This window comes from Caretta caretta, chromosome 1, assembly GCF_965140235.1.
Source record: "Caretta caretta isolate rCarCar2 chromosome 1, rCarCar1.hap1, whole genome shotgun sequence".
Taxonomy (NCBI): Eukaryota; Metazoa; Chordata; order Testudines; family Cheloniidae; genus Caretta; species Caretta caretta.
The window spans coordinates 47328029-47341724 of NC_134206.1; the positions used below are offsets into that span (position 1 = coordinate 47328029).

Sequence of the window (13696 nt, forward strand, 5' to 3'; positions counted from 1 at the left end):
CTGCCATAGATTCCTATGTGGTGTTGGGTAAATCACTTAACCTCTCTATGCCTCTGATTCCCATCTATAGAATCATAGACTATTAGGGTTGGAAGGGACCTCAGAAGGTCATCTAGTCCAACCCCCTACTCAAAGCAGGACCAATCCCCAGCTAAATCATCCCAGCCAGGGCTTTGTCAAACCTCACCTTAAAAACCTCTAAGGAAGAAGATTCCACCACCTCCCTAGGAACCCATTCCAGTGCCTCACCATTCTCCTAATGACATTTTTTTCCCTAATGTCCAACCTAATGGTCTCCCCCTTGAGACCATTACTCCTTGTTCTGTCATCTGCTACCACTGAGAACAGTCTAGATCCATCCTCTTTGGAACCCCCTTTCAGGTAGTTGAAAGCAGCTATCAAATCCCCCTCATTCTTCTCTTCTGCAGACTAAACAATCCCAGTTCCCTCAGCCTCTCCTCATAAGTCATGTGCTCCAGCCCCCTAATCATTTTTGTTGCCCTCCGCTGGACTCTTTCCAATATTTCCACATCCTTCTTGTAGTGTGGGGCCCAAAACTGGACACAGTACTCCAGATGAGGCCTCACCAGTGCCGAACAGAGGGGAATGATCACGTCCCTCGATCTGCTGGCAATGCTCCTACAATGTCGTTAGTCTTCTTGGCAACAAGGGCACACTGTTGACTCATATCCAGCTTCTCATCCACTGTAGCCCCTAAATCCTTTGCTATAGAATGGGAATAGTAATCCTTCCTTCCCCCCACTCTGTGTCTGTCCTGGCTCTGTAAACTGTGAGCTCTTCAGGGGAGTGTGTCTTACCTCTGCTGATACAGTGACTAGTACTGTGGAGTCCTGATCTCAACTGGGGGGGGTCTCTAGATGATACAAGAATAATAATTGGTTTCTTTTCCATAGCACCCATGACAAATCCTACTTGAAAGATGGAAAAGAGCTAGTTGGGGCATGTGTCTTCATAGGCAGCATGTGTATTGTTAATGTGCAATCACTTTGCATCTGTTCATACGCCATCAACACTGATAAATTTCAAATCAGCACTGATAAATTTTGCAGATGACACAAAAATTGGGGAAGTGGTAAATAATGAAGAGGACAGGTCACTGATTCAGAACAATCTGGATCACTCAGTAAGCTGGGTGCAAGCACACAGTGTGCATTTTAATACGACTAACTCCAAATGTATTCAGCTAGGAACAAAGAATGTAGGCCATCCTTACACAATGGGGAACTTTGTCTTGGAAAGCACAGACTCTGAAAAGGATTTCTGGGTTGTGGTGGATAATCAGCTGAATGTGAGCTCCCAGTGTGATGCTGTGGCCAAAAGAGCTAAGGCAATCCTGGGATCCATAAACAAGGGAATCACAAGTAAGAGTAGAGAGGTTATTTTACTTCTGTATTTGGCAGTGGTGCAACTGCTGCTGGAATTCTGTGTCAGTTCAGGAAGGATGGTGATAAATTGGAGAAGGTTCAGAGAAGATCCATGAGAATGATTAAAGGATTAGAAACCAATCCTTAGAAAATGATTAGAAACCAATCCAGTGGGGGAGGTTTAGGTTGGATATTAGGAAAAACTTTTTCACTAGGAGGGTGGTGAAACACTGGAATGCGTTACCTAGGGAGGTGGTAGAATCTCCTTCCTTAGAAGTTTTTAAGGTCAGGCTTGACAAAGCCCTGGCTGGGATGATTTAATTGGGGATTGGTCCTGCTTTGAGCAGGGGGTTGGACTAGATGACCTCCTGAGGTCCCTTCCAACCCTGATATTCTATGATTCTATGATTCTATAGTGACAGACTCAAGGAGCTCATCAGTCAATTTAGCCTAACAAAGGGAAGGTTAAGAGGTGACTTGATTACAGTCTATAAATACCTACATGGAGAACAAATATTTAATAATGAGCTCTTCAGACTGGAATTAAGGTGTAAATTGTTAACAGGGAGAGTAATTAACCATTGGAACAATTTATCAATGGTCCTGGTGGATTCTTCATCACTGGCAATTTTTAAGTCAAGATTGGATATTTTTCTAAAAGATTTGCTCTGGGAATTATTTTGGGGAGGTTCTATGGCCTGTGCCATGCAGGAGGTCAGACTTGATGATCACAGTGGACCCTTCCGGCCTTGGAATCCATGATTCTGTGAATAAAATGACACAGGCAAGGCTGGCATAACGTGACCAAGCACGTGGCAGGGTTGCTGGAGTACGTGGCAAAACACAGGCAGCAGGAGCACTGTATTCTACCTAGGAGGGAAAAGCCACCTCAATCTCCAATGCAAGGTGACGCTTGTTTCTCCTTGTGTCTGGTTACATGACATCATATGACACAGCAGAAACGGCGCTATCCTGACACAGCATGTGGGAGATGAAACAAGCAGTGTAACAAGCCAGGGCTCTTTTCCCTATCTGCATGCTAAAGCAGGTTGTCTTCTGAGGACATGTCTGTATTGCACAACCTATTCACAGATGCTTGGCTATGAAGGCACTATTCTACTCAAATGTCTCTCTAAATTACCTGTAGGTTGTGCATATAACTCACAGCCCTCCTCCCCGCCGCCAGCTCCGGTGTTTATTAGTGTCATAGAAGAGAGTATATTGGCTGACAGTCTACCAAGTTCACTGTAATACTGGATATCACCCTGTGTAGCTGGCAAGCAGTATTACATGTAAAAGAGGCTAATATGTTCTGAGGGCCTGATTCTCCAGCTGCTGCATGCGTATTTCTGCTTCTGAGGGCAGCCCCATTGCCTTCAGTGGCTTTGAGAATCATTCACGGGAGTAAGATCTGTAGGGTTACTCCCTAAATGTGCTCAATGAGCATCCTGCTAAACTGTTCTCAGAAACCAGGCAGGCACATATTGGTTGGTTGTTGGCCTATCTGGGCTTGCATAAAAGCTTTATGGCCCACATTGCTGTGCGGAGGCAGGGGAAGAGGAAAGTAATACAGTCTTTTAAGAAAAATCAAAACCCCTCCCCCAAGCTGACCCTGAAAAAGGAGCCGTGTCAGAGACTCCATGAGGTCCCCTAAGAACTTCGCTGTTGCTGTGGATTTACAGGGCAGGTGCTCAGATACTGCAGTGATGGGCAGCAGTATAAAACAAATTCATGGGTAGATTGCTAGTCTCCTTAGACACACTCTCCTCTCACAGCTCAGAGCATACATGGAAAAGTTAAAAAAGAGTTGGGTAGAAATCTCTCCAAAAATGTTCAGTTTGATATTTAATAAATGTTGTAAACATGAAGCCAAATTAATTTCTGAATAGAGCATGGGCAGCAAGTGAACCACCTATTTGGGGAGGCTAGCCCCTGGTCCCGCCCTGCCCCCGCTGGAGCCCCGAGATCCCCACCGTGGCCCCGGCTGCCCCCCTCAGCCCCGTACTGCCCGAGCACCCCTAGCCCCAGAGTGCCAGTTGGCGCAGCCTCAATGCCCTCAGTACCGGGCAGCGAGGCCCAGCACCCCCATTGCCAGGTGGCGTGCCCCAGTGCCCCCATCCCAGCTCCGGAGAGCCCGGTGGGTGGCCCAAGCACCCCCAGCGCCCAGCCCCAGCACCCCCAGCCCCAGAGCACCTGGCGGCCAGCCCCAGCACCCCCGGTTCCAGAGAGCCCGGCGGGTGGCCCGAGCACCCCCAGCGCCCAGCGGGCAGCCCCAGCGCCCCCAGCCCCAGAGTGCCTGGCGGGCAGCCCGAGCACCCCCAGCCCCAGAGTGCCTGGCAAGCGGCCCAAGCACCCCTAGCCCTGGAGTGCCAGGTGGTCATCCCCAGCATCGGGCGGCCTGAGCACCGGCCCCAGCCGCCCCGAGCCCCTGGTGGCAGGCCAGCCCTGCCTAGCCCCAGCCCCAACCCTGGCCCACGGGAGGGGAGAGCGGGAAGTAGGAGGGGCCTCAGGGCAGATCATGTGCAGGACCATGCCTGGCTGTTTGGAGAGGCTCAGCATCCCCTGGCCTGCAATACCTGACATCCATGGCATTGAGCTAAGTGGCCCATTGTGCTCATGATCAGTGTTAGCTTGACCACCCTAGAGATTGAACATGTCCTATTCATTCACAGAAAAGGAACAGCATGTTACACAGTGCCCCACCAACATGCTTTAAGCCTGACCCGAAGGGAGCATCAATTTAGTCTTCATGATCTTTTCATCCTGGCTGCATATGCTGTGACTGCCATCAAGGATACCAGGAAGAGCCAATAGTAATTCGGGGAGTGTTTTGTTTTGCAGTGTGGACACCTGTCCACTAGGAATCAGACTAATTTTACCCGATATTTCATGTGGTCCTCCAAACACCCATCGGATGGCAACAACTTTAAGTCACTCCCAACCTGGACCTAATTCAGACCCCAGTGACAAAGACTTGAAAGGCTCTAATCCCATTACGTGCCCCTGAGCCATCCAGTCCCGTCCCTGTTTCTGTGATTTGTTTAAAAATTATTGTTTTTTGTGTCATCTGGGAAAAAATACACAATTCTAAAGTATTCAGAATAACTGATTTGCTTAATAACAAACTCAAGAGGGTTTGCCCTCACGCTCACATGCAGTACACCTGGTGTCGAAAATGAGAGCAAATGGAATACAAAGGGCCGGGAATTTTCTGTCAGGTTGCATTAGGTCACTGTGATCTGACTCAGCATCGTGCGATGGAAACACTGTGCCAGGAACTGCAGGTGTATTAGCTGAAATACTCTGCTTGGCTTCATCAGGAGCGAACCATTGCTATGCCAGCATGGCTCTGGTATGAAGCTATCACAGGGGTTGACTTTAACAGCTGTGTGGGGTAGTGGCCTCAGCAGCTGTCATATTTGCTTTAATGACAGTCCAGCACTGTTTAGACTTGTGAAATGTTAACTGGTGCATTATTTCCCTCTGCAGGCAGTTATCTGAGGAAAATGCTAATCTTCAAGACTACGTGGAGAAAGAAACCAAGGAAAAGAAGAGGTTAAGCAGGACTAATGAAGAGCTACTTTGGAAGCTCCAGACAGCGGAGCCCATGAGCCCAGTTAAACTGTCTCCTACGTCTCCTACACCAATTTATCGCTGTTCATCAGGGCCTCCTACTCCCGCAAAAGTCAGCACGGTGCCAAGATGACCGCTCCACGCGGCTGCAGAAGTTAACTGGGCTTTTACACATTTTTCCAATCGGCTGAATGTGATCATCCAAGAAAGTATTACCAACCGTAGATACCCAGGGTTGGTTACTGCAAGCATGCTCTGTAGCTGCATAAGTGTAAGCTAGGCAGTGTACTATTATCAGTGTACTATTATCATAGAAGCTCCCGGTACTGGCACACTGATGTTGTAGAGTAGTATAACCAGTGTAGTCTGATGTGTAAACATTTTGCCATGGTTAGAGCCAAAAGAAAGAAAATCCTACTACTAATGGTTCATCAAAATGAACCTTTGCTGCAGTGTTTCAGGTTAGTTACAAACAGTACATGTTTTGAATATCTATATATGTATGTGTGTTTATATATATATGTATGTATTCATCCTAAATAGGTGTATATATTGACACACGCAACATATATGGAGTTGAAGATGTTCTGAATTGCATTTTTTTATATTGTTGGATACACTACTAAGTGCTGATATATTTTCATTATGGTCAGCAGTTTTGTAACTTGTGCCTAAAACTTATAGCTAAATGAAATGCATTTCTGTCAAGCCTCCCAGGAATATTTCTACCCAAAATAGAAGAAAGTTACTTAGAAATAGAAGCGCCTTCCAAACTACCACCAAGTGGTACACTATATACCATGAACACCAGCGACAATGAGATTCTAAAATAGTACTGCCTTCAAAACCATCACCTTCATACTCAATGCCAGATAAGGCCACGCATTCCAGTCTCCAATTTTCAATTATTATTAGCATCAATGTTGTGAGTGGATGTAGGATAGAGACCGAAACCCAGAGGGCTTTAGCACATTCCATACAGTTTATTTGAAAGAGTAACTCCATTTTACTCTCTCAAATCCTAGTTATCCTTTTTTTTTTTTTAACTGAACACTTTTGGAAGCACTCCGAATCTATAACAAATCCAGTCCCACATTATTTTGTTGCAAACCCTAGAAAGAAGGAAAAAAATATTTGCTGTGAGCTTGACATTTGGCCAAAAGCATTAAACCCCTAGTGGGATGTTCTAAGAATTTAGATCCAGTTTGCCTCAGGGTACAGGGGATCCTGCACATACTAGGCTCTTGTTTGCCCTTGTTAATGGCCAGGAGAACCCCAGGGAAGATCTATGGGGCTTCATGGATCCAGCTGAGGCCAGAATTTTGTCCCTCGACATATAACCCATATATTTTGAGGCCAAACTACCTTAAACCTCTGCCTTCCAGGCAAAATGCAAATACTCTTAGGTTTCCCTGTTATATTAACCCCCTTTGCTGCACCTGTTAACCATGCATGTGTTGCAGCGGTAACTTTCAGTGCAGTGCCTGTCTAGACCAGATGGAATGTCACACCATGCTGAGTGAACACGCTGGTTTCCCAGGGGTACAGCACCTCAAACAGCAGTTAGAATGAGAAGGGGTTAACAGTATTTGATCTGGATCCTGGGTACAGGAAGGGAACTGCACAAAGCCAGGCGAGGTCCTGTTGTCTTTGATGTTCTCTAAATGTGGGTCCCAGCATTTGTATCAGAATTGTTTGGATTAGACTGTGAAAGCATTTGATGTAGGCAGGGTAGGCGTGTGAGTCACCCACACAAAAGCAAAAACAATTTTTTAAATGATATGATGCTTTTATTTTCAGTTTGTCGCAAAGACCCTGCACTTTTTCCTGCCTATTCACAGAGCACACTGTGTGCTCCAGGACCTGACCAAGTTACAGCCAGGATGTAAATACGTACATAAAATATTCCAGGGTCATGAAGCAATGTGAAAGAGTTGTTGTCACAAGGTGGGTAAACAGCTAATGATGTGCATGGAAGCAGGCAGGAAGGCATTTACTCCAGCAAACATGCGCATTGTTTGCACTTGAAATATGCTTCAGCTTTCCTGTGATGTATTCAGAATGCTCAGGCTGCAGCTTAGGTACAGCCAGCTTCAATTTAAGTGTCTTTGGCCCACCCCAAGGTGTAAAAATTAGGTTAATTTTTTTTTTTTTTAGAGAAATTTATTTTTGTAGCAGGTTTGCATGATATTATGATACTGAGTATGTTGAACATCTTATTAGACTAGACCAGGCCATATTTGACTAACACCATTGAAATACATGACTAGATTGTATGTGTTCAGCAAGTACACCCTGAAAGTAGGAGAGTTGTTAAAGAATAAAAACCACTATCACTATAATTTTAGTCACTTTCATACTGCACTTGCTCAATGCACAGGTACTCTGCAATACCTACTTCATTGTTATGTTCCAGTCTAATGCAATGTGTTCTATTACAGTATGAGTTGTTACCATGATGTTAATCTAAATTATCCCATGTGCTACTCACTAAAACGTTTTACTGTCCTGATCTGAGCTGACTAAGCCAGTCTGTTTTGCTTCGTCATTTCTCTGTTTACGGTGCTTTACTCATCCTTTTATCAGCTAAATGCACATGCAATGGATGCTCCTAGCAATGAATTGGGAGTTGGGGCTTTAGTGGTGGGTAGATTGGGATGCCAGCGACCCCAACATCATTTGGTGTCGTTTCTATTCTCCCTGTCTTATAATAGTCATTTTCTGATGGTGTTTGACACTGGATGCTGATGCTTCTATTCATGTGACTGCAGTTGGTTGTCCGGGGTTTCTCTTCCCCATTCCCTGTAGGGGGAAGCCACCTGGGATTTCTCTTCCCGGTTCCCTACAGGAGAGGGGGGAGCTGCCTGGGGCTTCCCCTCTCCCCCCTGCCAGAGCTGGGAAGCCTTGTCAATTTCACAGCTCAGCTATGAAATTGACAAGCCTGCCCAACTCCTGGCAGGGAGCTGGTGGGGAGGGGGGCCCGCTGGGGCTTCTCACCCTGGCTGCTGGCTGGGACCAGGGTCTGAAGCCCTCCCCCCCACACACTCCAGCTTCTAGCCCAGGCTCTAAGTCAGGGGCGGGGTCCAGCCACCCAGCAGAGTGACACAGCTGAGCTCTAGCTGCCCAGCTTTCTTGTCAATTTCAGGGCTCCTGCCATGAAATTGACAAGACAGCCAACAGTAGATGTAAGGGACGCAGTGTCTGTCACCCTAATTACACCAACATAAGCCTTTCGCCTCTCATGGGGGTGGAGTTATGATGTTGGTGTAGTAGGGCACTTACAGCAGTGGGAGGAAGGCTGTAGTGTAGACACTGACATAATTAGGTTGACGTAAGCTGCCTTATGTCGACTTAACTGTGTAGTATAGACCAGCCCTCAGCAGCAGTATTACCACTAGTGAGCCTTTCCCTGACAAGTGGTAAGCATATCACCCTCCAGTATAATCCATAAACCAAGCTTTTTTAAATGGCAGTGGAGAGCACTGCCCCTCTGTCATATAATCTTGTTTCCTAACCTAGCACCCATCCCCCCTCCTCTTTCCCTGCCCACACTTCCACTTACAAACGCTAACATCTGCTGGCATGAAGTGGTTGGTCAGGGAGATGTAACTGTCTGGTGCAAGAATGGCATTGAAGTGAATGCAGTAAGAGCCAAACCTGTTTTCCTTGTGCAACAGAATTCCCACTAAAATTTCACTGGGAGTCACAGGTGCACTAGGAAGCTAGTACCCAGGTCTGTAGGTTGAGAGAAAGATTTTGTTTTCAGGACCTGGGTTTGTTTACTGGCTGGACTTCAGGCAGCAACACATTTGTGGCTGACTTGGCTGATCTTTCATCTACCATCGTTAGGGTGTTGGCTGAAATGACAGGAACTGTACTGCGCTCTAGATAGGGTTTTAAAAAGCAGAAGCAGCAGGATTTTGATAACTCATCACTATCTATTCAGAGGAAAAGTCAGTGGGGGCCTATCCTCTATACCAAGCCACAAGAAAAGAGCAAATATGTTAGGGGGGAAATTTGCTCAGAGCCCTGTAAACTCATGTAAGACCCATGGAAGAGCTACTGGGTGAAGAGGGGCCAAGGACAGTCCTGCTGTACAGGAGTTCTTTATGCACACTGAAACTGTGGGTGCCCAGAGATCTGTGACTCCATGGATTCAGTGACTCTAACAACCCTATTTTAGCCCTTGGGTTTAAATAGCAACCACAATGGGGCACTGCTACAGATCCCCAGGTTGCCTGTGGGCTGGGTTGGTAAGATGCATCGCCTCTAACTCCACAACACAGGCATCCGATGAAGAGAGCTGTAGCTCACGAAAGCTTATGCTCAAATAAATTCGTTAGTCTCTAAGGTGCCACAAGTCCTCCTTTTCTTTTTGCGGATACAGACTAACACGGCTGCTACTCTGAATCCAGGAGAGATGAATCTCACCCTGTTACAGTAGCATTTCCTGATGGCATGAGTGCAGGCCTGCGGAAGACACTTGGGGAGGATTACAGTTTTTTGGCTGAATTTATCTATGTTTTGCAGCCAATGTAAATAGCAGGATTTTCAAGCACATAACTATGGTGCATCGTATGTCCTAGACCGTAACAATGTAGGGATTCACTGTCAAAACAAATGTCCTTATATTATACCAAAACAGCAGCAGGCTAGCAAAGCATTGTGATTGTAGCTGGAGTTCTCACCCTGTCAGCACATGCTCTTAATGTTGGTTAGCATGGGGCTGTTCATGCATTGTGCCTCAATACCAGAACAGTAAATGATCCACTTACAAATAAACCCTACCGGCTAGTGAAGGCTGAATAAGGATTGTGGGGAGAGGGACTATCTTTTACAAGGCAAGTGCTACTGAGACTTAATTATGGAGGAACCCTATCAATTCCTCCGCTTGGTCTTCTCATTAACCCACACTGTGAGAATACAAAGGCTGCCAAACCACTCTTTGATTTAGCCAGCCCTGTACCCACTAATCATTAGAGTTTCTGCATCTCTCAAAGGGCTACAGAGTGTATACTTTTCCTCCACAGCAAATGTCCACAAAGACAGCTATTTAGCTACTAAAAGTGACTTTATTGTTATATTGGAAGCCATCCAATAGAAAGTGAAATAACAATTTTACAATAAAGGAACCAGAATACACGCCTGAGCTTCAGTGGGCTTTGTGGATGCTCAACAATTCTCCTAATCAGGCTAGTTTAACTTACATGCTTAAGTGTGGGTTTTACTAACTTTAGGCATCCAGGTTTGAACATTTTGGCCTAAGTTTGTAATTCAATGCACATAATTATGGCTGTGCTGTAAACCTCTGTAAAACCACATTTTATAATGGAAATGCCTTTAGCTGTGGAAGGATACAATAAATCCCTCTTTTCCTCCACCTCCACTGCAAACTCAAACTGTTCAGTAGCTAAAGCAGAATTACCTTCACTTCTATAGGTCACTAGGTCCTGCTTTCATTAATACAACTAAGGCACAGGGCTAGCATCTGAAATGAGGTTCTGTCCAAATGTTGCTGGGGGGGGGGAAGAGGGTGGTCAGAAGTCAGGTTTTGGTTCAGTCCGTTTCTAGGACATAGCAAGGGGAAGTTGGCAAGAGTAGTCGGATTGCTCCCATTCATGGCACATCACTTGAGCACCAAGTTCGTGACTGGTTTATGAATAGCATTCGACTTTAGTTTTCATTTAGTTTGTAAGTATTGAGCAGGTGAAATGATCAGTGTTGGGCTCAGCAATGGGTAGGGCGGGGGGAGGGTGTGTGTGTGTAACGTTGGTGGCCCAGGGCCTGTAGGTAGCACACGTTATGTGATTATTCTTCCACTCCCTTTCCCTTACAGAGATGACTCAGCCAGGCAGGTCAATGATACTTGATTATTGCTATTACCTTTTAGATAGCAAAAGAGTGCAGGTGACATATACATAGGGAATAATTACTCCTGGGGACCATTGGATGTCACAGTTGCTCTATAAAAATACAACCGCAAGCTTATTTGGGGGCCTGGCCTTAAGCATATGTATTATCTCTACTGCAGCAGCACCCAAAGGACCCTATCAGACTGAAGGCTCCATTGCAGTTGCTGTACAAACACAAATTAAACCATGGCCTCTGCCCCAAGGATGGTCTCTGGAGAGAGTTTTTAAAGAGCCCATCCGCCCCCAACCACCTTCAAATTCCTCCCACCCAACAAGTGTCTTCCTCAGAAAGAATGAGCATATGAAGCAGGGCCTCCTTGAGACCACAGCCAGCTGGTGGGCAGCCTTACTTAGGGCTTGTCTACACTTCTGGCTAAATCAGCACTTCTGCAAGCGATTTAGCGGGTCAGGTGAAGACAAGCTAAGTCGATGGCAGAGCACTCTCCCATTGATGTCTGTACTCCACCTCCCCAAGAGGCGGAAGGTTAGTCGGCGGGCGAGCATCTCCCATTGACACAGAACTGTGTAGACACTGCTGTCAGTCTACGTAAGTTCCGTCAACTTCAATTACTTAACTGAAGTCGCATAACTTAGGTCGACTGACAGCTTTAGTGTACACCAGCTATTAGAGGCAAATGATGAAAAAGAGTCAGAGAGCAACAAATTCTTTCTTGTCTCTTTTTTTCTTCACATCTGTCTGTGGGACATGAGCAGTGTTTGAATTCTTGCAACTAAGAAATTTACATAAATCAGATCAGTAGTTAAGTTCCTGCATTTCACTGAAATAATTTGCTTACGATAAATCAGCAGGTACCTAATGGTTACGTTCATTTTTTGGCGAGAAAAACAAACTAACAAAATCAGGTATTTTATGTCTCTGCACTGATTGCATTTGTGTCCCATGGACACACTGGGGATCCTTCTGTAAAGTTTTTCCCACGCAGTAGGAGTTCTGTAGTCTGATTTAATACGTGGTTAATGAATTACAGGAAAAGTTTGTATTATTTCTGTTATGATGTACAGATGAGTGTAATATATTCCTGATAATAAATTCATGCTCCAGCAAAAATATGGATGGAAGCATGCAAACTGGTGTGTCTTGCTGTGTTTTCTTTATGGCTGTGTATGTGTGGCTGGAGGGAGAGCATGGGGGGAAATAGGTCTGGTTGATTAGGTACATGACTGCATTTCCCATGCTATAAATTAGATTAAAATCTTAATGACTAAATTTCTCCAAAGTCTAAATGCAGTAAATATATTTTCCTTATTCTTGATCCTCTCCTGAAATTAGGAACTGTACATGTGAAAGAGATGGTTGGCACTCACTCAAGAGACATGGATCCTGGGCAACATAATGGAGCAGCTGATATGGGACTCGATTGACAAAGAATTAAAGAAGGGTAATGTAATTAAGGCCAATCAGCATGAGTTTATGGAAAATAGATCCTGTCAAACTAACTTGATATCTGTTTTTGATTAGATTACTAGTTTGGTTGATAAAGGTAAGAGTGTAGATGGAATATACTTAGACTACTGTAAGACATTTAACACATGATATTTTAATTCAAAAACTAGAAACATAAAATTAAGATGGCACACATTAAGTAGCTTAAAAGCTGGCTAACTGATAGATTTCACAATGTAATTGAAAATGGGGACTCATCATTCAACAGATGTGTTTCTAGTTGGGTCCTGCAGGGGTCAACCTTGGCCCTATGTTTGTTTTCTTCCAGGTCATTAATAAAAATGTAAACTATCATCACTAACAACATTTGCTGGTGACACAAAAATTGGGAGCACAGTAAATTATGAAGAGGATATGTCACTTATACTGCGCGATCTGGATCACTTGGTAACTTGGGTGCAAGCAAACAATATGCATTTTAATACAGCTAAACATAAATGTATTCCTCTAGGAACAAAGCATGTAGGCCATACTTACATGATGGGAGATTCTCCTGGGAAGCAGTGACTCTGAAAAAGATTGATGGATAATCAGCTGAACATGAGCTGCCAGTGCCATGCTGTGGCCAAAAGTGCTAATGCAATCCTGGGATGCATAGACAGGGGAATCTTGAGAAGTAGAGAGCTTATTTTACCTCTGGATTTAGTACTGGCGTGACCGCTGCTGGAATACTGTGTCCAGTTCTGGTGCCCACAATTTAGGAAGGCTGTTAATAAATTGGAGAGGGTTCAGAAAAGAGCCAGGAGAATGATGAAATAATTAGAAACCATTCCTTATACTGATAAACTCAAGGAGCTCAATCTATTTAGCTTAACAAAATAGTTACGGTGTTTCTTGATCACAGTCTATATGTACCTATATGGGGAACAAATACTTTTCAGTCTCGCAGAGAATGCTCCAATGGCTGGAAGGTGAAGTTAGGCTGGAAATATGTTGTATATTTTTAGCAGTGAGAGTAATTAACCATTGGAAGAACTTACACAAGGTCCTGGTGGATTTTCCATCACTGCCAATTTTCAAAACAAGCTGGGAGGTTTTTCTAAAAGCTCTGCTCTAGGAATTATTGTGGAGCAGTTCTGTGACCTCTGTTATGCAAGAGGGCAAACTAGATGATCACAGTTGTTCCCTGCTGGCCTTGGAATCTGTGACCCTATGAGTTAGTCAGAGCCTTACAATGACTTCTATAGGAGTTTAGACTTCCTGGACATGTCCATTATCTAGCAGGATAAAGCCTTTAGACAATATGACATATATTCCCAATGCTAATTCTCCTATAGTTTGCTAGTGCAAAGAAACACACAGGGAACCTGCACTTACTGGACTCAGTCACCTCAAATTAGGATTGCCTGACACTTATCATC

The 13696-nt window shown here is 44.8% G+C and overlaps 1 protein-coding gene across 5 annotated transcripts in view; it reads left to right on the forward strand.

Moving 5' to 3' along the window:
• The window catches only part of MTUS2 (microtubule associated scaffold protein 2), a 489829-nt gene extending 477870 nt beyond the window's left edge, over positions 1 to 11959 (forward strand). For 4 of the 5 annotated variants that reach the window (XM_075127651.1, XM_075127639.1, XM_048846587.2 and 1 more), the window contains one exon: positions 4875 to 11959. In XM_075127651.1, coding sequence (XP_074983752.1) covers positions 4875 to 5091 — 217 coding nt within the window. In that variant the 3' untranslated portion in view covers positions 5092 to 11959. The remainder of the gene's footprint in view (positions 1 to 4874) is intronic. The other variant, XM_075127661.1, reaches the window with a different exon arrangement.
• The last annotated feature ends 1737 nt before the right edge of the window (positions 11960 to 13696 follow it).